General features: G+C 34.9%; 1 protein-coding gene across 1 annotated transcript in view; it reads right to left on the bottom strand.

Annotated features, from left to right (window-relative positions):
- RAPH1 (Ras association (RalGDS/AF-6) and pleckstrin homology domains 1) overlaps positions 1–26,947 on the bottom strand; it is a 106,024-nt gene that overhangs the window by 38,910 nt on the left and 40,167 nt on the right. Inside the window, 3 exon segments of the mRNA XM_020972854.2 lie at positions 15,445–15,950; positions 16,637–16,742; positions 21,325–21,444. Of these exon segments, the coding sequence (XP_020828513.1) occupies positions 15,445–15,950; positions 16,637–16,742; positions 21,325–21,444 (732 nt within the window).

Raw genomic sequence — 26,947 nt, 5'->3', positions numbered from 1 at the left:
TTGAAAATTTAAGAATCTTTCAGAAATATTTATGATTATTCGAAATCCCATGGTTAAAGGAGAATCCAAGTCCTTGACTTCCAAATCAGCATTCTTTTTTATGAACAGTTAACAGAAGTGTTTTATTTTAAACTATCCTACAATTTAAGGTTGCCTTCCCCAATAAGACTGCAATGAGTTTGTATTTTTATTCTCTAGCTACTTTTTAATATTGCAAGAGTGATTGTAAAGTAAACAATATCATAATGTAGCTGGTCATGGACTCTCTCTCCGTTTCTGCATGTATCATGTATATATAGTAAACTAATATCAAAAACTCAAACTATAAAACAATGGAAATTCCTTAATTTTTTCCTTGAAAAAAGTTTTCTATCTCTTAAAAAGATATCTAAAATTTTCCCTAAAGACTTACACTTATCAAAACACAATGCTCACAAGATGAAGCAGTAGAAAGACAGTTGGATTTGGAGTCAGAAGACCCAAATTCAAATCCTGGCTCTGATACGTACTGCCTATATGATCTGCAGCAAGATAAACCTCTTTATCTATAAAAACTAGGGTTTCCACCAGATGACATCTGAGATCCTTTCCAGCTCTAGAGGTATGAGCCTTTCACACCTAAATTGGTTTTTGTAGAATTCCTCAACTTGTTCAGATGGCTCAATCATCTCCACCCCCAGAACCCTACTGCAGATCACTGCCTTTCCATTTTCTATGCTTTTTCATCCTATACAGTTCTTATACTTTTTTCCACTAGTCAACGGGTATGGACCACATAGAGGATGAAAAGTGCTATTTAAAAAGAAAATACATATTTTTTTACTGTTGTCTTTTCGTTTTACCTTCATTTCTGAATATATACCTCCCCCAGATTTCATTACCAAACAAGGGATAGAGAGAGCATAGAAGATAAAATTGTCATTTGCATTACACTAAATCAAAAAGCTTTTGCACAAGCAATATCAATAGTTAGAATTAAAAAGAAAACAGTTAACTGGAGTAAAAAAATCTTTGCAGCAAATTTCTCTGAGAAAAATCTGATATACAAGATATAGAGGGAACTGTTATAAGTATATAAGATCAAGGTATGAACAGGCTGTTTTCTAAAGAAGAAATGCAGGCCATCAACAATTATATAAAAAAATGCTCCAAATCACACAGAATAAGAGAAAACACAAATTAAAACAAATGTTAAGCTTCAACCTCATATACATCATATTGGCAAAGATAAAGAAGAAAATGGCAATTGTTGGAGGAGACAGGGGAGGATAGGCATAAGAGTACACTATTAGTGCAGCTGTGAATTGTTCCAACTGTTCTGACAGAAATTTGGAAATGTACTTAAAAAATCACTAAAATATATACTGTTTGAACCCAGTGACACCACTCTCTGCCACATGCATGCACAAACATATGAACAAAAAGATCAGACAAAGGGAAAAGACTCATATGTATGAAAATACCTATAACAGTTCTTTTTTGTTGTAACAAAGAACAAGAAACAAAGTGGGTGCCTATCAGTGAGGAATGGCTAAACAAATATGTTATCTGTTGTATTGTAATATATTTATTACACTATAATGAGCTACTACATTGTAAGAAATTATGAATGTGATAGATTCAGAGACAGCTTGGAAAACCTATATAAACTAATACAAAGTGAAGTGAGCAAAAAACTGAGGAACAATTTATACAGTGTAAATGAAAACTACTTTGAAAGACTTAAGAACTCTGGAATGATATAATGCCCCCCTCTCAGAACTCTAGGAGACTGATTATGAAGAATACTTCTCATATCTTGGCAGAGAGGCAGTGGACTAGAGATGCAGAATGAAATATACATTCTTAGACATGGCCAAAATGTTTTGCTTTTGTTTGATTATGTTTATTTGTTACAAGAGAAGGCTTCTGCTTTTTTTTTGGTATTGGTAGTTGGAGATGGTGGGTCATGATAGTGTCAAAAGGAAAAAAGTGTCAATGAAACATTAAAAAAACACACGCACACACACATAAGGGAAGAAACAGAGGGGAACTTTGGGAGGGGACCCAGACAAGCTGAGCAGTTTTGTTACTACTACTGTTTGATTTAATGTAAACTTAAAAAAACCCAAAACACCACCTCTGTAACAGAAGTTTAGTTTCACATATAATCCTCTTCTGTTCTCTGTATACTGAAATGTTCATATGTGTTGATGCTTGCTAAACTCACAGCAAAAATTAAAATATGTATGTATGTATGTATGTATGAATTGTATATATTCCCTTTTCTGCCCCAAATAGCAAACCATCCTTATAGTAAAGGTTTTTAAAAAAAAAAAGGGAAAAGAGCTGAAGAGTAAAATTATTTTATATAAACATTTGAAAACCTATGTGGTTCTTAACATCTTCTGTTTCCTTTCCCACAACTACACTATCACCAGTACAAAAGTAGAATGATGCTGCAATGGACTTCGGGCTGTTTTGTTTGTTTTGGTCTTTGCTGTGACCAAAATATTCATCACCTTGCAACCAATCTTTTGGTAATAAGCCTATCCATACTTAGCCAATCCAGTCTTCAAATGTCACAAGGCCTATATTTAAAGCCATCAAGCTTTGTAGAAAACTTTGATTTTTGCTTGATTTTAAGAAATGAAGAAAACTTTTTGTTCAGGCTTATTTTATTGCAATTACACACACATAAACAAGGTCACGGGCCTACTAAATTCAGAAGTGAGTATTGAACCCAAGTCTTTTTGACTCCAAGGCCAGCTATTCTATTTACTGCCCTCTGATACCTCTTAAACAAAAAGGCCCCATAAAGTAAGTTTATTAAGATTGATGGTATCATCATATTACAAAAAAATCCAAGCATCATTTGTACACTATTTTTCCTTAAAATCTTCTCAAATGATTTGTTAGATTAGCCTGCAAATTCCAAGACTTCTTTCTGGTCAGTAAAATAACAAATACAGTATATATTACTTGACCACCAGGGGGCAATAATATGTAATTTATGCTTGAGAGACTCAGTAATACTGATCATAAAATTGTATGCTAAATACTAAAAGAGGTAAGTAGTTTAAGAGAAGAAATCATAATAGAGAGTACCAAACAATGAAGCCAACACCATCTTCTCAGTGACCTAGGCTCACCACCTCGGAATCATCCTAGCTTCCCTTCCCTCATCTTTTGTATCCTTCTTTCTCTTCACATATACCCCTCATCCAGACTATTGCAATGGCTCATTGATTGGTCTTTCTGCTTCTACTGCACCACTTCAATCCATCTTCCACATAGCTGCCAAAGTGATCATCCTTAAGCACAAGGCTGACCAGATCACTACTCTAACTCCAGTGGCTCCCCAGTGCTTCTAGGAAGAAACATAAACTCCTCTGTCTGGCATTTAAAAGCCTTTATAACCTCACCCCAACCTATCCTTCCATCATTAAAAGTTAGCCCTGCTCCACATACAATCCAGGCAGTCTGGCCTTCTTACTATTCCTCAGACATGGCATTCCAAATCCCATTTAAGTTCTGCAAAGCCTGCCCATCATGCCTGGAATGTTCTCCTTCCCATTCATAATTGCCTTGAAGACTCATCTATACAGCTTTCTAACCCACCCCACCCCTGCCTACACTGTTAGTGACCTCTCAAGCAAAATCATTTTCTATCTATTTTGTACATGCTTATATGTGGGCACACTTTCTCCTCCAATAAGTAGAATGTGAGCTCTCTGAGGGCAGGGTTTGTTTTGCTTTTTTTCCCATTTCTACCACCTAAGCAGAGAGCCTAGTACCTAGGAGGAACTTAATAACCACCTGTTAAAAGTGTGATGGATTTCGACTCAAAGGACCTGGGTTCAAATCTTTTTACTGCTATACCTTGGCCAAGTCACTAAACATCTCTGGGCCTTGGTTTCCTCAACTACAAAATGAAATGCTCCTCCTTGGGTCTCACAGGGTACAACATCTCTGTCTGCCAGGAAGCATGACGTTCAGTCTGTCTCTCTTGATGACCTCTCCAACCACTGATATTCTGCCTAGATTCACCACTTGATAGTCAATATATTTCCCTTCCCTTATACTTGCGCTGTACCAGTGATCCTGAACCTCCAGTTGCAGATGTACAAACCCCATTCTCTTCCCTTGACATCTTTGACTCCTTCATGCCCGTCCATCGCAACTATTTCTCCAAAAGGTCCCACTCCATTCTGCCTGCCTCTTTCACTGTGCCCTCTGGAATTCTGGCTTCATAGTAAACACATTTCTTTTCATCTCAAAACTCTTTCTCACTTAATCATCTCTAATGGAATGTTCCATTATTATCTTAAACTTAACATGTCTAAAACAAAACTCATTATGTTTTCCCCAAACTATCTCCCTTCCAAATTTTCCTAGCATGGTAGAGGGCTCTACCATTCCTAGTTACCCAAGTCTAAAACATCAGTGCCACATTTGACTCCTCAACTCTCATTCACTCAAAATATCCAATCTATTGGCAGATCTTGTCATTTCTACCTTCATATCATTTCTTTTACGCATTTATTTCTCTCTAATCATACAGAGATAACATCAGGGCTTCACCATCTCTTGCCTAGACTGCTTACAATAGACTTCTAACTGGTCTCCCTGCCTCAAGTCTTTCTTTATTCCAATTCATTCTCTATTTAGCTCCAAAGGTGATTTTTCTAAAAGTAGGTATGACCATATCACTGCCATGCTCAATGAGCTCCAGTAGCTCCCTGTTGCCTCCCAGATCAAATATAAAGTCCTCTGGCATTTAAAGCTCTTCATAATCTGGCCCTCTCTCCCCTTTCTATCTGTCTCATTCTTGACTCTTCTTTGCTCTATGATCCACTTATACTGGCTTACTTGCTCCTTGGGAAAGACCATTCTGTCTCCAGTGCCTGCGCCTTTGCACTGGTTGTTACCCTCTCTCCTTATATCTAACTCTTGATTTCCCTGGACTCCTTTAAGGCTCAACTCAAATCCTACTTTCCGCAAAAAGCCTTTCCTGGTCCCTTCTATGCTGCTAATGTTTTCTCCTTTTAATATTATTTTTCATCTATTCTACATGTATCTTGTATATACAGATTTATTTGCATGTTGTCTTATATCAGAATGAGCTGCCTGAGATTAGAGGCTATTTTTACTTTTTTTTTTTTGTATCCCCCACAGCTTAGCACAGTGCTTGGCATACACTAAAGTGCTTAATAAATGTTAACTACTGACCTAACTTCAAAAAGTAACCTTGAAAGGAAGCATTAAATTAGTTGAATAAAATAATTTCTGTATAAATGCTTCCTTTCAATAAAAGTCTAGAGGACATTAATCAAAACATTTACCAAAAATGTATTTTATTTTTGGAACTACTTATTTGTACAAACTAATTAGAATGCTGCACTTACATTACTCACCAAGGACACATTAGGCCATCACAAGATAATGACAGAGTAAAAGATAAGGAAATACATTTGAGGAGGAGAGCAAAGCTGATTCTATTTTTTAGCAAAGCACCAGAATTAAGGAGGCAGTGATTTCATTCACATCATCCAGCTGAATTGTAGTATAACCTTATATTAATGGATTGGATTAATACATACACCTAATTGCTTTCCTCTCTCTTCTTCCCTTCTCTTCAAAATAATAATTTTTAAAAGCCAGAAGGTAGCATGTGGTATCATGTTTTCATAAAAGTGGTAAGTAGCCTCGGAAAAGCATTTCTCTACTTAAAGATATGCCATGATATCTGTATTTTTAATATCATTACATTTTTTAAAAAAAATTAAAAGATATTGTACACCAAAGTAATTGCAGCTCACTTATTATGACATGTATAAACAGATTAAAAAATGTGTATTACCAGAAAATATATCTCAACATCAGTATGAGTTAGTGGCATCACTCTTCATTGATATATAAATATGGGCTCATAGACACGGTCACACAATAACTTACAGGAGTTAGCTCAGTCTCTTCTTCCATGAAGTCAATATGACACTTGGCCTGCTTGCTGGGACATCCCACAGAACTAAAATGCTGTGAAAATGCAGGAGGGAGAAAATGATAGATATGGAGAGGTGGAAAAAGACATGTTTTTATTATCATGTAGGAAGAAAGGAAAATGAATACTAAAAGGAATAGGAAATGAAAATAAATGTCCTGTATGGATGTAATAATCTTTATTCTTATGTAAAAACAAACAAAAACCTGAGTTAAAATCATATGATCACATATTTCTTCCCTTTCATTTTCTATACTATCATCAAATCATCTCAGGACTTCATCACTTAATGAATAGAGAACTGTAAAAGGCCATTAACTCATCTCACTATTTCTAGTCTTTCTGCCATTCAATCCATTTTATACACTGATACTCATCTTTCTAAAATACCAATTTCTTCATGCAATTCAGCTGTTCAAAAGCCTTGACTGATTCGATACCGATAAGATAAAACTCAAACTCTTAAGTTTGAGATCCAAGACTCTCTATAACCCAGTCCTACCCTACTTAATTAATCTTCCCCAAATTAGACCTTACTTCCACAGAACATGCCATGGTCAATTTCACCTTAACTTCATGCTGTTCATTTAGTAAGGTCTCTCTCTCTGAACAAATCTCATCTACCTTCAGAATCACTCTCAAGTCTTACTTTCGTAACCACCAGATATCTTCCACTATTATTTATTTCATATACTGTGTGTGTCCTTTCTCCCTAACTACTTATATGTCATAACTTAGATGCCATTATTGTATAAATAAGCAAAACAACTATTATTGGAGTATTGTGGTGCTACTCTATAGCATTATGCACTCCGATGAGTGCAGCATATCTGATGCTGCTTACATACTTGTAAGATGAACAATAGGACCATATCTTTAGGCTACCATTATTCAGTAGTATTAGATGCACCCTCACAATTACACTGAAAAGTACAGAAAGAGTGGGAGGAGTGTATATAAACATCATTATAAACATCTCTATAAATCTTTGAATATCAGTTTTAGATCTGAGGTATCAGTTTCCTTCTGGGGAGGATCTGAAGCTTCCCTAGTGTAGGAAACTCCTGGTGAAGAAATACTCTTTACCAAATGCAGGTCAACACATCATATGCAATTTAGAGCTTTGAGAGAGTTCCAGTGGGTTCCTGAGAGTTGAAGTGACTTTTCTGGCATGACAGTGTCAGGCTGTATTAGAGGTATGTCTTTTTTTTTTTTTACTGAGAGATCAGTTGTATCCACCATGCCATTCTGCCTCTCACAAAGAATCTCATCAGTATATAATTTTAAAAATGAATAGTAATATATAAAGGGAACAGACTATATAGCTTAAGTTAGTTTCCCAAACAGTGTTCAATAAAACTTTAATGTTTCATGCAATATATTTTTTTAAAAGTTAGTGTAAGTCACAGGAAAGGAGAAAAGGGGTGAGGAAGAAAACAGACTAAATAATATTAAGTACATAAAACATAAATCATAGGATTTAGGTCTTAAGAGGACTTAGAAGCGACAAGCCAATTCCTCATTTAATAGAAGAGGAAACAGACTCAAAGATAAATTGCTTATCTAGGTAATAAATAGCACAGCCTACATTTGAACCTAGGTCTTTTATCTTGAAATTCAGTGTTTTCCGTAATGCCATACTGGCAAGTTGCCAAAAGGGGTGGAATGAGCAGGACTGAGACAAGAAAATAAGATGGAGATGGCAGGCAAAAAAAACCACGTAACTAGAATAAGTAGAGAAATATAGATTGGGAAAAAATGTTCACCTCAAATAGTTCAGATTAAGGTAGGAAAACCAAGATACAGAAAAAAAGATTCAAATATCTATAAGCCAAAGGCTATAAACAATTTTCAAAAGAAGAAATGCAACTCTTAACAATATAAAAGTATTCTAACATATTAATAAGATGAATGCAAAATAAATCAACTCAGGTTTCACTTTATTCCTAGAAAACTGGAAAAGATGACAAAGGACAGAAACAATCTATGTGGGGAGACAGGCAACTAACATAATGTTGGTGTGAGCTGTTTCCACTGCACTGGAAAAAATCTGAAATTATGAAAGATCTTTTGACCCTGTATAACTTCTGGGTGTATATCCCAAGATGATCAAAGGCAGAGAGAAGGGTCCTACATGTACCAAAATATTCATAGCAGCACTGTTGGTGTCAGTATAAAACCAGAAACAAAGTGGGTGGTTCATCAATTGTGGAATAGCTAAGCAAATTTTAGTATATGAATGTAATGATGTATTATTGAACTGTGAGAAACCCTATGAGAAACTCTGAAAACTTAGGAAGACTTATTTGAAATAATGAAGAAGAGAATAAGCAGAGCCAAGAAAAAAATGATAGAAAATAACAGGAAGGACATGACAGTTTGGAAATCAATGACCACTGTGAATGAATGCTATGTGAGCAAGAAAATATTAAAAACCTGAAAAACAGAAGAAAATTTAAGGAATCTGATATAAAAACTGACCTAGAAATACATGATTAAAAAAAGCCTGAACCTTCTACTTCAAGAAATCATAAATAAAAACTGTACAGATCAATTAAAAACAGAGAGCAAAATGAAGAGAAGAAAGAATCTACCAATAACCTTCTGAAAGGAGCCTCAGAAAGAATAATCTTTGGCTTTTGCCACAGCCAAAGCAGTTCAGGCACCAAAGCACCACAGTCAGGATCAAATAAGACTAATCAGCTTCTGCTATAAATGAGAGATGTTGAAATATAACATTCCAAAAGACAAAAAGATAGGCTTAAAAGACTCACGATGGAAAATGCTATCCACATCCAGAGAAAAAAGCACTGATGGAGTCTGAATGAAGATTGAAGCATATTATTTTTTCCCCTTTTGTTCTGTTTCTTTCACAATGTGACTAATGTGGAAATATGTTTAACATGATTGCATGTGTATAACCCAAATCAGACTGCTTGCCGTCTTGGGAAGGGGATGGAAGGGAGGGAGAAAAATTTGGAACTCAAAATCTTATAAAAAAAGAATACTGAAAACTATCTTTATATAATTGTGGGCTCTTTTCTCTTTTCCCTCTATTACTTCACTGGGTGATCTCATCAGCTCCCATAGATTTTAATTGCCATCTCTGCTTATGAACCTCAAATCTATCTATCCTGCCCCAATGTCTCCACTGACCTTCAACTTCAGCATTTCTAATTGCCTCTCAGACGTCGAGAACTGGATATTTAGTAGACATCTTAAACTAATCGTGTCCAAAATGGAACTCATTATCTTTCTTTCCCCCTAGACCCTCCCTAACTCCTACCTTCCCTATTACTGTGAAGGGCACCACCACCCTTCCCAATCCCTCAGGCTCACAACCTGGGAGTTATCTGAAACCTCTCACTATTTCTCACTCCCCATATCCAAGCTTTTGCCAAGGTCTGCTGACTTCACCTTTGCAACAACTTTTGAATACACACCCTTCTTTCCTTTGATACTTCCACCACTCTAGTGAAGGCCTTCGTCATCTTACACATGGACTATTGCAATAGTCTGCTGGTGGGTTTGCCTGCCTAAAGTCTCTCCCCACTCTAAAGGATCTTCCATTCAGTCACTAAGGTACAAGTCTAACCATGTCATCCCATTATTCAATAAACTTGCTTCCAGGATCAAATACAAAATTCTCCACCTGGAGTTCAAAGCCCTTGATAACCTAGTCCCCTCCTACCTTTCCAGTCTTCTTACACTTTACTCCCAGATGTATACCCTTTGATCCAGTGACACTGATTTCCTTGCTGTTCCATAAACAAGATATTCCATCTCTCAGTTCCAGGCATTTTCTCTGGCTATCTCCCATCCCTGTAATGATCTCCCTACTCACCTCTACCTACTTGTTTCTTTTAAGTCCCAACTAAAATTTCATCTTCTACAGGAAACCTTTCTTAACTTCTCTTAATTTTACCGCCTTCCCTCTGTTAATTTCCTATTTATACTATATATAGCTTGCTTTGTATATATTTGTTTGCCTATTGTTTATCCTGTTATACTGTTAGCTCCTTGAAGGCAAAGCCTGTTTTTTGTCCTTTTTAAAAAAAATCTCCAGCACTTAGCATAGAGCCTGGCATGATGTAGGTGCTTAATAAATGTTTCCTGATTGATTAATTAAGGGTGCAGGCATCAGAAGAACCTCATTCTTATCCGAAAGGACAAAGGGAAGTTGAATACATACAAAAAAAAGTCTGCTGTAGAAAAACATTAAATTCAAAAGGCAAGCTGGTAAAAAGAGAGGAAGAATGGTATGGTTAAAAGGGAGAACAATACCAGGAAGGGAAGAATCCAAAATAAAAAAAAAATTCTGATCATGAAGAGGTGATTTAAAGGGAGGAAGAAAGAAAAGAATTGGAAACTAAGAGGGTAAATATCAGTTGGAGAATGCCTGAATAAAAGAAATTTTATAAGTATAATTACTACAGTATTAAGAAATGATCAAAGAAACAATTTCAGAGAGTCCTGGGAAATAGGAACTGATACAAAATGTGGTAAACAGAATCAGAAGAACAATTCATACAATAAAAAAAAATGCAGTAAAGAAAAACTACTTTGAAAGACTTAAAAACTCTGATCACAACAATGACTTTCTAGAGGATATATGATGAATCATGTTATCCACCTCCTTCCTGACAAAGGTAATGGACTCAAGGTAAGGGAGTATACACTTTTGGACTGGACTACTGTGGATTTGTTTTGTTTGAATGTAATAAAGGTTTTGTAATAAACGTTTTCTCACTCTATTTTTAATGGGTAAGGGGAAGGATTAGAAAGAAAGGCAGCAATGGTGAAGGCAAAAAAAAAAAAAGAAAGAAGGAAAAGAAAAAAAGAGCCAGGCCGTTAAAACATTTTTAAAAGTGCATAGAACATTATGGAATTAAATTCAAAAGGAAGCACAAACCAGCACGACAGTTATGAAAGTAACAGGCTGACTGTGGTTTTTTTTTTTTAAAGCAAGGATGTAAACAATAAGGATTCATGATTTCATATACATTCCTCATATTCTACTTGGTATATGGAAGTGTTCATTTTGGGGATATTTGTTAAGTTAAAAAAAATTTTAAGTAATAAAATAATTATAGAGAGATTATACTTTAACAATATATTAATTGTGAATATTTTATTAAATTTCTTTCCAATCAAATAAATCTTTCATCCACTGATAAGAATATAGAATATTAGGACCTACTGGTATAAAAGTGACTGACCTAGGCTAAATCTACTTGGAATTTAAATATTTTAATAAATGTCCCCAATACAAATAATGGAAAAATAAAGAGTACATGTGGTTTAAGCAACAGCAAAGAGATCAAACTACAGAGAATTCAGCATCAGACAGCAAAAGATCTGTAGTGGGAACAGCACTACTTTAATGAAAAAAAAATCTAGATAAGGATGTAGATAGCAACCCCACAAATATTACTGATGGAATTAAGATACTTTAGTACTAGCAAACAGTGACCAACTACATAAGATTAAGATCACTGGAAAGATCACTTAATGGAAATATTACACTTGTGATTGTTTAAATGTATTTGCAAGTATAGTCTTAAATTTAAAAAATTTCTTAGACAAAGTTCGTTTGAACAAGTCTTAAAAAGCATTTCCATTTATTTGTACCACAATTAAATTTAAAAGCAAAATGAATAATTTTATATTAAGTTTAGTATACTCTGAAAAGGCTTATATACACCCTAAGTTTGAGATGGTGTTGACTCCATGTACTTAACGCCAGTTAACATTACCTCCTTGCTGTCTTTTGCACATGATACCATGTTCTCCTGACTCTGCACCTTTTTGCTAACAGTTCCCCATGCCTGTAACACTCTCCCCTCCTCTTCATCTTCAGGCTTCCTTGGCTTCCTTCAAGTCTCAGTTAACATCCCACATTTGCAAGAAGCTCTTCTCAAGTCCTTTTAAATATTTATGCCTTTCTTCTGAGATTACCCTCAATTTATCCAGCTTATATCTTATTTACAGTTGTTTGCATGTTGTCTTCCCCATTAGAATAAGAGCTCCTTGAAAGTGGGGGCTTTTTTTTTGCCTTTCTTTGTATCCCCAGCATTGAGTACACTGCCAAGCACATGGTAGATGGTTAACATATGCCAACTGATTGACTCTTGGGCAAAAAAAGAGAAGAGATTGAAGATGCTCTCCCTTCAAGTTATTTAACACAAACATATTTAATTTGAAACAAAACCAAATTCATTTATTATTTGCTGGACACAGATCTAAGTCAGGAAAATCACAGTAGTTTACTCTCTAACACCATGTTTTGCATTTCTATTATACCCCTCTGCACTCAGCACAGTGTCAATTTAGAGAAACTGCTACTTGACACTTGTTAGCTTAAGAGATTACAAATAGAAAAAAAAATCATATTACCAGGTGCCAAATGGCATCTTCAAATGTATTGTGTCTATATTTTGCCTCAGCAAAGTGAGATTTTGTTTGTTTTATTTGGGTGGGATAGTGGGAGGAAGTAGGGAGGTTTCAGGCCAATGACTCAATAAGGATAAGGAATTTCAAGTGATGAAACCTTTGTTTTACCACGTTAACGGACATGATGAAAATAATCTAATTGAATAAAACTAGTTTATTATAACTCCTCTACTCTTCCTTTACTCTCTTATTCCCCAATCCTGACTACCTTTCTTCCACACTATGAGTAGGAAGTATGACAGAAGAAATCAAGAAAACACTGGATTCCACTATCACTCCTTAGTGGTATGATGGCAGTAAAATATTAGCCAATATTAGCAACTTGTTGCAACCTCCTATGCTAAAAGGAAGCCTGTACTCATTACTTACTGAGGCAGCTACTCTACTTTTGGACAATTCCAGCTATTAAGATTATTTTCTTTATACTGAGCCTAAGTTTGCCACTTTGTAGCTTCTAACACAAATTTGTCTCCTGGAGCTACCCAGAATAATTTAAATCCCTATTCCACATGACAGCTATCTTCAAATATTTGAAGCCCTAATCATCTTCAATTCTCTTTTTCAGGATATTTTTTAAAAACATACCTCATTCCTTTGACCAAACTTCACATGGCTCAGCATGTCCTTAGCAACCCAGCAGCTATTCCTTGGACATCCTCAAGTCTGTCACAAACTCTCAAAGCATGTTGCTCAGAACTGAAACCAGTACTCCAGATGTCATCTGACCAGTTCAGGGTATATTAACACAAGTACACACTCCCTTGCCCCAACATTATATTCCTATTAATACCATCTAAAATTATATTAGCTTTTTGGGCAGCCACATAATACTTTTAAGTTGGCAAACAAATAAGACCACAACTCTTAAATTAAATCTCTACAATCTTGTAGTAGTGTGGCTTATTTATTTTTAACTTAAGTTCAAGACATTTGCCTCTATTAAATTTCATCTTTATCTTGCTTTACACTATGGATTTAATGTTTGTTAAAATGAAACACTGTATCAATTTGAAAAGATAATGCAGGGTCTTAGTTATGCTTCTGTTTGTGATCTGCACATTTAAATAAATATACATTCTAAGTTTTTGTTTGAATCACTGATAAAAATAATATCAAGCTTAACAGGGCTGAGGACACAGCCCAGTAGAATGCTACTGAAGACCCACCTCCAGGTTAATTTCAATACACTGATCCATTAAGTGACAACTTTCGGAGGGAGTGGGTCAATAAACTAAGAATATACATAACTGCACTATTATCCAGCCTACGTTTCTCTATCTTGTCCACAGGGGTATCATGAAAAGCTGTTGAAAGTACTGCTAAAATTCAGATACCCTAAGTCTACAGCATTTCCTGGATTTATTAGTGTAAAAATCATATCAAAGCAAGAAATAAGGTTAGTTTGGCACGATGTTCTCAGTGAACCTATGCTGAATAAATGAATACATTTTTTTATTTCCTAAGTACTACTTACAACCATGCATTTTTAAAATTAATTCTAGAATTTTGCCATGGTTCAATAATAGTTCTTTAATCCAAAAACTACTTTCCCTCTTTCTCCCCTCTCACATTTTGAAAACTGGGCCATGTATCAATCTCTAATCTTCTGTTCTCCATAATTTCTCAAACAGTTGACAATGGCTTAGTAATCATATCTCTAAGTTCTTTCGGTACCTGGGGGATATAGTTCATCCTCCCCATGTATTTTACATGACGGGTTATTCTCTATTTTCTATGTTACATTATTTCTCCTTCAAAATATAGCAAGGTACTACCACAATTCTGGAATACAATTTCTTGAGAAAGTAGAAAATACCTTCTTCTTAAGAACATATCACCATTTGAAGTAGGAAAAAGACCCTGAAATGAACCATTATCTTACTGGTGTAAGAATGGAGGCTACCTCTGAAGAAATTATTACATGTGGGTAAGAAAAGGAGTAAGCACAACTAGACACATCAGAAACTTTTTTATGAGATCATTTGTTATGCAATTCTTTTGTTTGTCAGAGATTATCTATATATGTTTTTTCAAAGTAAGATGAAATTCAAGAGGCATTTCTGCAGATCTGTCAAACGGTGAATTTTGTTTATTTTACAGCTTTTAAATAAGAACAACTTATTCACAGAAAGTAGGGAATAAAGCTAACAGGAGGGGTCAAGAAACATATTCCAGTGCTGACTTTCCTAAATAAATGAACTGCAGTAGTAAGGTTCACTAGCATAGTTTTTTGGTAAGGCAGGAGCCAGCAGTTACAATATAGCAGAACCAGTATCTCTTTTTAATGATACATGTGCAGAAGAAGGTAGCCTCCTTAAAGGCTGTTGTCACTTAAACTACCCTAAAGTAAAAATGACCTACTTAAAGTTAAAAGTAAAAAGATATAAATGTGCATGTTTACATTGGATAAACATACATTCTCCCAGGAAAGCCTAAGAGAAAGTTATAGAACAAGACCAAGAACAAGTCTAATAAAAAAGGAACAGGAGACAGGGGAAGTAGGGGACTACCCAACTGAGTATAAATCTTTTTTAGTATAAATTTGTGATTTTACAGATAAGAGGACATCAACTTTGAAGATTTTTTTTCTCTAGAGTGCTACTTTAAATCGAACACATGTTAAATATAAAACATTATGATGTTTTCATGTGAATTTATGAAGTCCTTTACTACTATCAATTTAAAAAAATTTACATTCAAATAACATCACCTGAAATTCTTGCTGGAAAGCTTGACCATGGCCTCAAGAATAAGAATACTAAGACAAAAGCATTCTTCATTATCTGTCTTGAAGCATACATGAGCGGCAGTATTACTTATCCATTTATACTATTCACTACAGAGTTTCTGATTTAACAATTAGTTTGTAGGACACTATTCACAAGTTTTAAGTTAATGTAAAGACTCGAGACAAGAAATAACTATATTTCTATTTACTATTGCCTTCTTCTTATGTAATATCAGAAACCCAATATTATAAACACTTTGTGACTTTATTATATACATACCTCAGTTACTGGTTGCCCCTGATGTGTCAGATCTAGTTCTTGAGGACGTGTCATCTTATCAATATCCAGAGAATCCATGCTGGAAGCTGCAGAAGTGATGCTTGAACGAGATGAATTGCTAATAGAGCGTCCTTCAGCATCACTTACAGTACCTGCAGATGCTGTTCTCCTGTGCTGATTAATCACTGTAGGTTTGGCATCTTCCATTACTGACTGCTGAGCAGCTTCATCCATGCTGAGAGAAGCCTGTTCTAATTGTGCAGTAATATCATCCAAGGAGTAGTTGGCAGGTGAAGGTTTAGTTATCCTATTAGACGAAGAGGACAATCCTTTCAGGGTGCCATGTTTCAAGGTATGTCGGCCAGCAGGTAATTTCATAGCAGCTTTTGTTTCTGTAGTTTGACGCTTACTGTTTCCAGACCCAATGCTACTGAGTTCCTGCTCAATAGAGCAAAGATCAGCCATCAGGGCATCCAAATCCACAGTTTCTCCCTGATTCAGGGCTTCTGCAACAAACAATAATACACATCAGGCTTCTCATATAGGTTTAATTATTGTTTCTGCATTTCATTATTCCCTTTCCTTCACACTAAGTGTATTCCATGTAATAAACCAAAAGATTTCATTCTATTGGATTTAGAACACATCTGTAATGTACATTTTAAAATAACAAAAACATATACATTCAAATCTCAACTATTCACAGTTAAATAATAGCATAACAATATAAAGTTTGGTAGAATACCAGCATGCACTGAAATGGCAAAAGGGCACAGAATAGGAAAACGGGGAGTGAAGGACAATACAGAATCTAAAAAAGTAAAGCACTAGATAATTAAACTAAAGCAACCAGGAAAACTAATAACAGGTATTAATTTTATTGGCCTTTTCACACAGTATTAAGAAATAGCACAATTGGAGACTTCTATATTGTACCTGTATTCAGACATTTAATAAATTTCCTGGAAAATAACTTAAAAAAGTTTAGTTCTACTCATTTATTTTGAGGTAGAAAACTTTTCTAATCTAAATCTAATCTAAACCATACTAATTATCAAATAATATGTAAACAGGAAAATATAACAACTGAATCAAAACACATATACATATTATTCACCTCTTGTTACTGGCTGTCTAATTTTAGCATCATGCAACTAAGCAAAATACTTTTTATTTTTCAGTCTTTACTTACCATTCAAATTGTACATGGAGAAGCGATAAGAAAAATTGGCAATGTTTGTTTCCTGGCGAAGAGGAGATCTTTTTACTGGTTGTGTTGGCTTGTCAGTATCCAAACTCTTTAAAACAGGCAAACAAAACAAAAAATTCAGAAAAAAAAATAAAGTAAATTATGTATTATGTGCAAAATTAGTGATTGCTTCAGTTATGTCAAACATGAGCAAAACTCTCCCTCTGCTTAAGCAGCACACCAAAATATATTTAAAGAAACTACAGTTCAGATAAGCAATAGCCTATCCATTGTTTTAAAATAATTTTCTTCATAAAAAGTTCCTGAAATCTCTCACTTAAAAACACAACAACATTATAATTTAGGGTCATTTAAATTTTGTTGTTGAATCGTTTTCAGCTGTGTCTGACTCTTCATGACCCCGTTTGCAGTTTTCTTTGCAATGACACTGGAATGGTTTGCCATTTCCTTCTCCAGTTTACTTTACAGATGAGGAAAGTGAAGCAAACAGGGCTAAGTGACTTGCCCAAGGCCACACAGCTAGTGTCTTTAGCTTTACTCATATGCAACTCAACAAGTGTTTTATTAAGACCCAACTAGATGCACTGTTTGGTACAAAGGTGATGCGATCTTAACATATGACATACCTTACTGAACTATACTAAATATTACACTTATGAGGAAGATGCATTGCTCAAGGTATTTCCTATCCATATGTAAGGATTATAGAAGGAGTTTCCTGTTCATAAATCAGACCATTCAAATTCCTGAAAGATGTAAGTCTGTTCAGTGTTCTGATACAAGGGAGAAATATGTTCACCAAAAGTATTTGCCAGTGATAAAAACAGATCCAGGACAGAATATAGGTCCTTGAGGGATTCCCTCTGCATGAGGATTGTTTGTTGCAGATGACACATCAGAAAGCATCCTGGAAGAGAGCTATAATACCTACAAAGAAAAGACTGAATGACAAAGAAAGTTCAGATTTCAATGTGTCTGAAGAGACACTCTAGAACTTGTAAAACAGTATGTATATCTAGAATAGGCAACACATATGGACTGTGAAATGGGCCCAAAATTGAAAAGGGGGGGGCGGGGAGGCTAGATTGCTTTCTGGAGATTATAAAGTATTTTTACTGATCTTAAGCTTCCCATTACAGCAAAGGTCCCATTTTAAAAAAAATTACATTTTTATCTTGCTGTAGGCAAACAAGACCTGGAACAACAACTAATGATAATAAACATTATATAGAATATAGTACAGTGGGTATGAGCAGGATGTAGCATACAGTAAGGGACTAAAAAACAGGAATAAAAGAGGTCATCAAAAAATTATGTCACAAAAAGGCAGGTTGGTCCTATGCAGAGAAAGAGGGATGACAGGTGGCCAGCCAAAGTGATCTAAATCTTGTGGTGGAAGGCCTCCATCCCATGGAGTGAACTTCTTGTGAACAACTTTTGGGAAGATACGGACAAGAATCACAAAGGATGGGCAGATACTGTTAAGATCTGTGCTGTTAGGGAGAACTCCCAAATTGATGAGTTCAAAGATCCATTTCAGCGTGAAGGATATATTTTCAAATTCACTGAGAAATCTTTTCCCTTTATAAATAAATGTTAATATTTACCAAATATAATTGAGAGTCTAGGGGAATTGACCAGGACACCTTTGATCAATTTATTCCCTTTAGGCCAGCTGAAAAACCACATAAGTTAAGGAGCAAATAATAAAGACAAGGTATTAGTGTAAAGAAGAACTTACTATCCATCTATGAGTTGTGAAGAAATTCTGTGATCAAAATTATAAGGTAGCTAGCTATTGGTTGTGTCCTTGGTAGCTCTTAAAAAATTGAGAGGCAGGATAGGTCTCAAAGTGTGACTTCTGACAACAGAAAAGACAGCCATCTATGTAAGAAAAACCACTCAGTTCTTGAGGGTAAGGGGAGGGAAAGGTAAGTAAGGGGGAAGAGACTGTCCCACGTTAATATGGAGAATGATTTTTTTCCCCTATAGTTTACTAGTTTTTGTAATGACATCTCAGGAAATGTCCTTGCTTGGAACTGACTGTAGTTACTGGCTAACTATTAAAGATAAAGATAATAGTGAGAGTTTGTGATTTACAGTTTTAAGAGTAAGTACCTAGAGTAAGTACCCTTAAACCTCTAGGTGTAATGACCCCCAGGAGGTTCCAACCTACTGACTTTGTTTTACAAAATCACTAGAAACTAAAATACCCAGCCCTCCCCTTTCTCCCCTCTTCCTGAAATCAGCTGATAACAAGCAAGTAAAGCCACTAGAATACAATGAAGAGTTTTGCTTGAATAGAGAATATGTTGAATGTAATAATAATGAAGAGTATTAACGATGAAGGAATAGGGCCTTAACTATTGGCAGCATAATACAGCAGAAAACCTGCTAAAGTCAAAGACCCTGAATTTACATTCTGGTTTGACCACTTGCTACCTCTATGTCCTTATTTATTTATACAAACTATGGTTTATTTCTATATATATATATACACACACACACACACACATATATATACATATATATATATTTTATGCACATATACATAGTTATATTTATATTTATGCATTCTGCAGGGTAGGTTATACATTCTACAGTTATTTTAAATGGAATCTTTAACTTCTTGCTGAGTTTTGTTGGTGATATATAGAAATGCTAATGATTTATGTGGATTTATTTTATATACATATATTCATATGCACACACATATGCACTCAACTTTGTTGAATTTATCAATAATTTCAATCCAATTTTAACTGATTCTCTAGGGAATTCTAAGTAAATCATATCAGCAGAAAGTGATAATTTTCTTTCTTCCCTCCCTATACTTATATAGTTAATGTCTTTTTCTTACTGCAACAAATAGCAGTGATGATAATGGACAACTACCATAGCATTACCTGTGCACTTCTGCAAAGAATTCTAGTTTATTCTTATTACATATAGTGATGACTCATGGTTGTAGATACATGATTTTTCTTATTAATAGAAGATCCACTTCTTCCTGCTTTGTATTGTCGTTTTTTTAAATAGAAATGAATACTGCAGTTGATCAGGAAGCTTTTTCTTGATCTACTGATGTAACCATATGATTTTTGTTGTTCTTGTTATTGATATGGTCTATTATGTTTACAATTTTTTTAATTTTGAAACAACCCTGAATTCCTTGTATAAATCCAATCTGGTCACAGTTTATGATCTTTTTGATGTGCTAACATTTTACTTAAAAGGTTCATATGCCAATCTTCATCATGGCTACTGGCCTACAGTTTTCTCTCTGATTTACATCTTCCTATTTTAGATATCAAAACTAAATTTGTGTAACAAGAGGGATTTGATAGGAATCTCTTTTCCTTCTTTGGTGAATAGTCTGTGTAAATATTGGAATATTTCTTTGAATATTTGAAAGAATCCACTTGTTAATCTTGTTGTGCTTTCTTTTGCCTGTTGAGAATTCATTCACGTGTTATTCAATTTCTTTTCCTGACATTGGATTATGTAAATTCTCTATTTCTTGTAATAATTTGGGCATTTTTTTATTTTTGGAAATATCCATCCATTTAATTTAACTAGTTTTGTTGGGACACAGTTGGTAAGATAATTAATAAATTTATTTTATTCTTCATTTGCTTGGAATTTTTTTTTCATTTTTGATACTAGTCAGTTGGTTTTCCTCTTTATACTATCTAATAGTTTGTCTATATTAGTTTTAGTTATTTAAAAAATAAGCTCCAACTTTACTAAATTTTTTAGATTTACTGTGATAATGGGGTACAAAAACTTACGTAAGTGAAGAGAAAATATTTATATGGGATCTTTAAATTTCTCACTAACTGTGAAACTATAGAAAATTTTATAAATTTAAGTTTAATCTCCAGAAGACCCTTCATGTTGAAAATAATTTAACTATCTTGGTACTTAAAGCCACTTAAAATATAATAGCTAATAAAATAAAATGCTCACTAGTTCTTAACCATTACTGTAAAATTCATTTTTGCAAAGTACTGAATAGTGTCCACCAGTATCTTAGAGTCAGCATTATATCTGTAGGATTTTTTTTAGAAAAGAGAAAGAATCTTTAAAGTAAAATTTCTTGGACAACAGAAATCAAATGCCATCTTCAACCTTTTCCAAAAGAAAAACAAAAGAAATCTTATTCTTCTTTAAATCCAGACACTCAATAAAAGCAAACTATAGGAAAAAACTATTGTTAGTGGTCTAAATTAATAAGTCAGATATCAACTAAAGTTAGATGCTGACAGAAGTTTGGAAATATGTAAAGACAACATTATTAAATAAAATGATGTGTAATTTTTGTCATTTGACTTGGATCTGAGTGGATTTGCTCAAGCTGTGAAATCCTACCTAAATGACAAGCTTTTAAAAATTATCAAAATGTGATCATAGAGAATTTCCCTTTGTCATTTTCTACACCTAAATATTTTATACTGAAAGATTTAAAAATATTCAAAATTACCACATAAAACCACATATTTCCTAAAGTTACTATTTACGTCCTTTTTTTAGTATGTTTTTTTCTCCTTTTGTGTAATGTTTCTATTTTATTTCAGTTTTTAGCTCACATAATCCTGATTTAATGACTGAATTAATAAGTACTTGACACTTTCAAATCCTTAGCCATTTTCTCATAAACTATTTCTGACCTGTGTAAGTTTGTCTAGCTCCCCAAGCCAAGCTCCAAACATTTTGTCCAGATCCTGATCTTCTTTGTCACTGTCTTCCTCAGCACCATGGTCAAGTTCTTCATCTGATAACTGCTCCATCTGAAATATTAAGAAATTTACCTCAGTACTTTAATTACAAGGAATAATGAAAATTCTAACAAGTTTATTCTTAAACATCACACATTCAGTACATAAGTTTTAAATATATGGAATCAAACAAAACAGGCAAATTAGAAATTAGCTATTTGCTATGAAAGTCTAAGAATTTGAAATGACAGTCAAAAATCTACTATTGTTCCCAGAGCTTTCCCAGCAATCAGATTGTATTTTATTATATGGCAGGGGAAAATGCTAGAATGGGAGTCAGAAGAACTGAATCCTAACATGAGCTCTCCAACACTGTGTGAGACCTTCACTAAGTGACCAGATCTCTCTGTTTATCACATTCTTAATCTCTCTCTGGCTTTAACATTCTGATTTCTTTCTAGATAAATTTCTCTCCCCTAGAGACCCAGGTCCATCTCCAAAACAGGAAGAAAATAAATAGCTTCAGAATACCTCAAATAGGCAAGTCATCATTTTATTTAACCTGTTAGACTCCAAAACAGATAGAGAGATATAGTTGTATAAGCAATTGCAAAGGCAGGGTCAAAATAGCATAATGCCTTGTTTCAATGACCATTTGCTAGATTTCAAAAATATCCTGGTTTTTCTTTCAAACTTTCTTATCCTACTTTACCCTACCCTCACCTTTTACCCTTTAAAAAATCTTCTACATAATCTTTTCACTTCACAATAGCCCCTCCAAATGAAAGGGGAAATAACAAAATTTTAAAATCTTTGAATATATGTGTGTGTGTATACATACACACATACATACATACATACATACACACACACACACACACACACACACACACACACACACACACACAGAGATGTGTATTGCTACAGCTTTGTTACAAATACTTTGATAGGCTGCTAGGTGGCGCAGTGGATAGAGCACCAGAATTCAAATCCAGCGTTAGGCCAGACACTTGACACTTACTAGCTGTGTGACCCTGGCCAAGTCACTTAACCCCAATTGCCTCAAAAAAAAAAAAAGGCAAAACAAAATTCATTATCTTTGGGGGCAGCTATGTGGTGTAGTGGATAAAGCATCAGCCCTAAAGTCAGGAGGTCCTTAGTAAATTTGGCCTCAGACCAAAACACACTTGACACTTAACTACTAGCTGTGTGACTCTGGGCAAGTCACTTAACCTCAGTTGCCTTTAAAAAAAAATACTTTGATAAAAGGAATTTCTTCCTAAACAATGTGCATAACTAACAAGGCATTATAATTAGTTAATAATTCTGATTTAGAGAATAGAAAAAGGGAATAACTAAATAATTTATTTAGACATTCTGCTGTGGTTGTAACATAAAATTATTTTGAATTATTGCTAACGTCCTTCACAATAATATCACCTAATGTAAACTAATCCCTGTTTAATGATGTTAAAATCTAAGGGTTTTTCAACTACTTCTATTTCACAATATGCTTCAAAATGTGGATTTCTCATAGTACACCCAAAGAAAACAAGATCAGAATGATGTCTGGCAAAGCCTAGTGTTCCAAAGTGACCAGATAAAATACAAAGTTGGAAGGTCATTAATGGAGAAGATAGGTTAATGACTGATAAAGCAACAAAGAAAGAAAAGAATTAATGGCAACTTGGCTGTCCAGAAGTAAACTTGGATTAGCTACCTCCTACTAAAATGTCAAAGCATGATAACTGAGAATGATGGGGATGGGATCCGAACCCCTCAAAGAAAAAGACCATGTCTTTGGGATCTGAACTCCAAAACAGAAAATCTCTGGATTTTCTCCAAATCTCTGGTGTTTGCCTGAGCCTGTAATCCACTCAACAGGCCTTTCATTCTGGCTATGCCCAATCTCCCAATTCTGTTCAGTTACCTGACAGGGGACTGCCACTTCCCACCCTTAATCCTATCTAGACTCCATTCTCCCAGGTCCCTGGCATTCTATTCACCCCAGCTTACTGGCCACTCCCATCCAGATTCTCCTTAGACCTTTCCTCCAGTCACTCCAGACTTCTTGGCCACTACTGGATCCCTCCCACAGACTTTCTGTTATAAGAGTCATCTTGTCTCCATTAAGGTGCTCAGATTCATTAAGAGTCTAGCCAAGGGCTCAGATTCTTAAGATCTAGCCTGCTTGCATTAGCGATACAAATGCTTAGATTCCTTAGAGTCTGGCCAATATGGAGCATGTTGTAATAAACCTTGTCTTTGGCTGTAAGAAGGCTTGGGTCAAATTCATTCAGTAGGACCTGGGTGTTGTGATTTTGGGGTCCCAGCACCCCCAAACTTCTAAACCTCAACACTAGGAGTAGGCAAATTTTTTTTAAAAAGTTTTATTTACTGATTAGAGGGGCAGTGTTACAAAATGGACAGGGGGATCTCAATGCCAGTCTATGAAGGTGGGCAAGTTGAACCTATGTAGTGGGAAAAGCTCAGTTTACTGCAATATTTAGCCTTTCACGATGCACTAGTGTGTCCTGATCCATTGGCTGGAGAAGCAGAATCATACCTTGCTTTACTGAGAAAAATCACACAATTTATGTTTCTCAAGAGGAAGAATCTGGGTTGGCAAAATTAGAGGTCTTAGGGTAAAAAGAGAGATACTTTCTGAGCCACATAAAGTAACTCATGTTAGGCACAAACTTGAGAGCATAATGGTTTGAAAGGAAGCATCACCCTACAATTTAATTAATCATAAAATTAAAATAGTCATTTAGCATGATCACCACAAAGTCCTTCCTTGTGCTTCATCACAGCACAAGTTTTGTCAGGTCCTGCTAAGCTTGAAAGGCTTAGTGTACAAACCCAGGGACAAACTAACTACGTATCTAGCAAATAATATTTTTGGCTATACTAGCTCTTCAGGACATCAGCTAAGTAAAGAACTGCATTAGTGAAAGATGGTCCCAAAAGGATAAATCCTTTGAAATCCCACGATCCTTGAAATACTGAGTAAATTATGATTGGTAGTACCAGCTTATCTCTTAAATTTTAAGAAAACTATATAAGAATATGAACTTACTACATGGATAAATTAAGGAATAAGTATCACTTTACAAAAGGACACACAGCAAGTTTCCTTTAAAATGTTTTCCTCCCCTGAATATAAAATAAGACCATTTACTAAAATGGAACTTGCACAGTCTTTTCAGGTACATTGCAACTGTATTCAATCTGAGTCTGTATATTGAACTGAGACAAATGTAATCATATTGAACCTTGATATTTGACAGAATACTGAAGTACAAAGTAGATATATTTTATATTTCATTAAAATAGGGATAGACAGACAGATACCAAAGTAGTAAAAAATTTAAAAGAGAACATACTTTAAAGTCACAGCCACCGCTGACATTGCTATGTCAAGGATCTAGAGTAATCTGTTTCAGGTAGTTATTTATACTGGTATTAAGGAAAGAGTTTGAAAATAAAAATAAAACTATTTCTTAATATATATATATATATATTAATTACTATTAAATGACTATTGCTAAAATGTTGGAGTCTAAGGAATCTGGCTGAACATAAATACAAATTATTGTTCAATTCATAGGAAATGCACCATCACTGCACCACGTAAAAGACTACAAATTTCTAAACACTAATTCTGCTTAAAAGAACCTAGACAATGCCAGGAACACAAACTGTCACATGATCTAAACAGAGAATATTCTCCAAGTTTCCTCAGTAATTACATAGTGCATGTATATATGTGTGTATATAATACATGTACCTGTATAATATATGTGTGTATATATGTAAATGCAGTTATCTCATTAGGAAATCCCTGCCTAAGGCTGAACAAGAACTTCAGACTACCCATCCTTCATTTAAGAAGAAAAATATCATGTAATTACCTCAGTATTCCTAAATCTGTTATGCAATACTTCCAAGAATACTGATAGATCTTATGAAGCTATTTTAAATTTTAATTTAGAAAGAAATATGCACAATATAGAATTCTAATGGACTCTTACAAAAAGAAGACAGGTGGCAACTCTTTAAAAAAATGAGCATCAAATATGGCATACTGCTACAGAGTAAATCTTTTTTAAATGTCTTACCAGGCACTAGAAAGATGTGAAATCTATCACACAGAAGGAAATTTCTGATTATAGACAAATATTCCTGATTTTAAATAGTGACTCAACAAACTTTCAATTAATATATATCAAGTGGTTTGTGTGTGCAAGAAAGATGGGGAGGATGCAAAGTATATATATGGCTCAAACAGTCATTTTATTGGAATATAGGGTAAATTAAGGGAGAATTGGGAGATAAGGTAGACTGGGACCAAATTATTTCTTGAAAGCTAGACAGGAGAGTTTTTTGGTTTTTTTTGTTGTTGTTGAAAGGGAAGAGACTAACATGATCAGACTGAAGAGTTAGGAAAGAAAATTTGGTAGCAATGTGTTTGGATGCATGGGGGGTAGGCAATGGCAGGAGGAAAGAAAAAGTAATGGCAGGGAGACAGCTCAGGAGGGTATTGCAAAGATTTAGGCAAGAGGTAATTAGGATCTGAACCTGGTTGATGGCAAGAAAGAAGAGAAGGGGATAAATGTGAGATACCGATCTGTAAAGTCTCCAGACTGGATAAACGGTCAGGGTCAAAATCAGAAATAACAATGAGATAAGATGAGATCTAAATGTGAGTGGGGGGAAGGAAGATAAAGGATGACAGGGACATTAACATAAAGAAATAAGGAGAAATAACCAGTTTTGGAGAAAAGATAACTCTCAGTTTCTCACCTGAAAAAATGAGGGGTTTGAACTAGATGTTATAAAGTCTATGATCCTATGCATTCAGATTAGCCAAAGAAAATAGTGTGTTTAATGAAAAGAACAGTGAGATCAAGGGACACAGACTCTCCCAGCAGTTCTGCCACCAAATCAGCTATGTAACCTTGGGCCCATCATTTGAACTTTCTAGGTCTCAGATTTTTTACTTGTGAAATGAGAAATGAGAGAGTTAGAATTCTAAAGTTTAGTCAAGTTTATTTCAAGGAGATTTAGACAGGGTAGAACATTTCTTTGAATCTAACAAGAATAAATGTAAAGCCACATGCTCCAGTTCAAAAAAGTAAATGTAGGAGATGAAAGGCTAGACAGTAGTTCTGAAAGTGATCTACAGTTTTAGGAGACTATAAGCTCATTGAATAATCAATATGATGTGGCAGCAAAAAAAAAAAGTTATCTTCTGCTATATTAAAAGAGGCATATATGCATCTAGGACTTTGGATGTTATTATACTCATTACTTGTGAGACCATGCCTAGAGTACTGTGCTCAATTTTTGATATTATTATTTTAGGAGAGACATAATAATCTGGAGAGCATACAGAGAAAGGCAGCCAGCATGATAAAAGGCCTGAATTAGAGATGTTTAGCCTGGAGGAAAAAAAAAAGGCAGGGCAGCTAGGTGGCACAGTGGATAGAGCTCCAGCCTTGGAGTAAGGAGGGACCTGAGTTCAAATCCGGCCTCCAACACTGGACACTTAGTAGCTGTGTGACCTTGGGTT

Source organism: Phascolarctos cinereus, unplaced genomic scaffold (assembly GCF_003287225.1).
Source record: "Phascolarctos cinereus isolate Bilbo 61053 unplaced genomic scaffold, phaCin_HiC Scaffold_7;HRSCAF=346, whole genome shotgun sequence".
NCBI lineage: Eukaryota > Metazoa > Chordata > Mammalia > Diprotodontia > Phascolarctidae > Phascolarctos > Phascolarctos cinereus.
The sequence above is the reverse complement of the archived record's forward strand: the minus strand, read 5'-3'. Positions and strand labels throughout refer to the sequence as shown.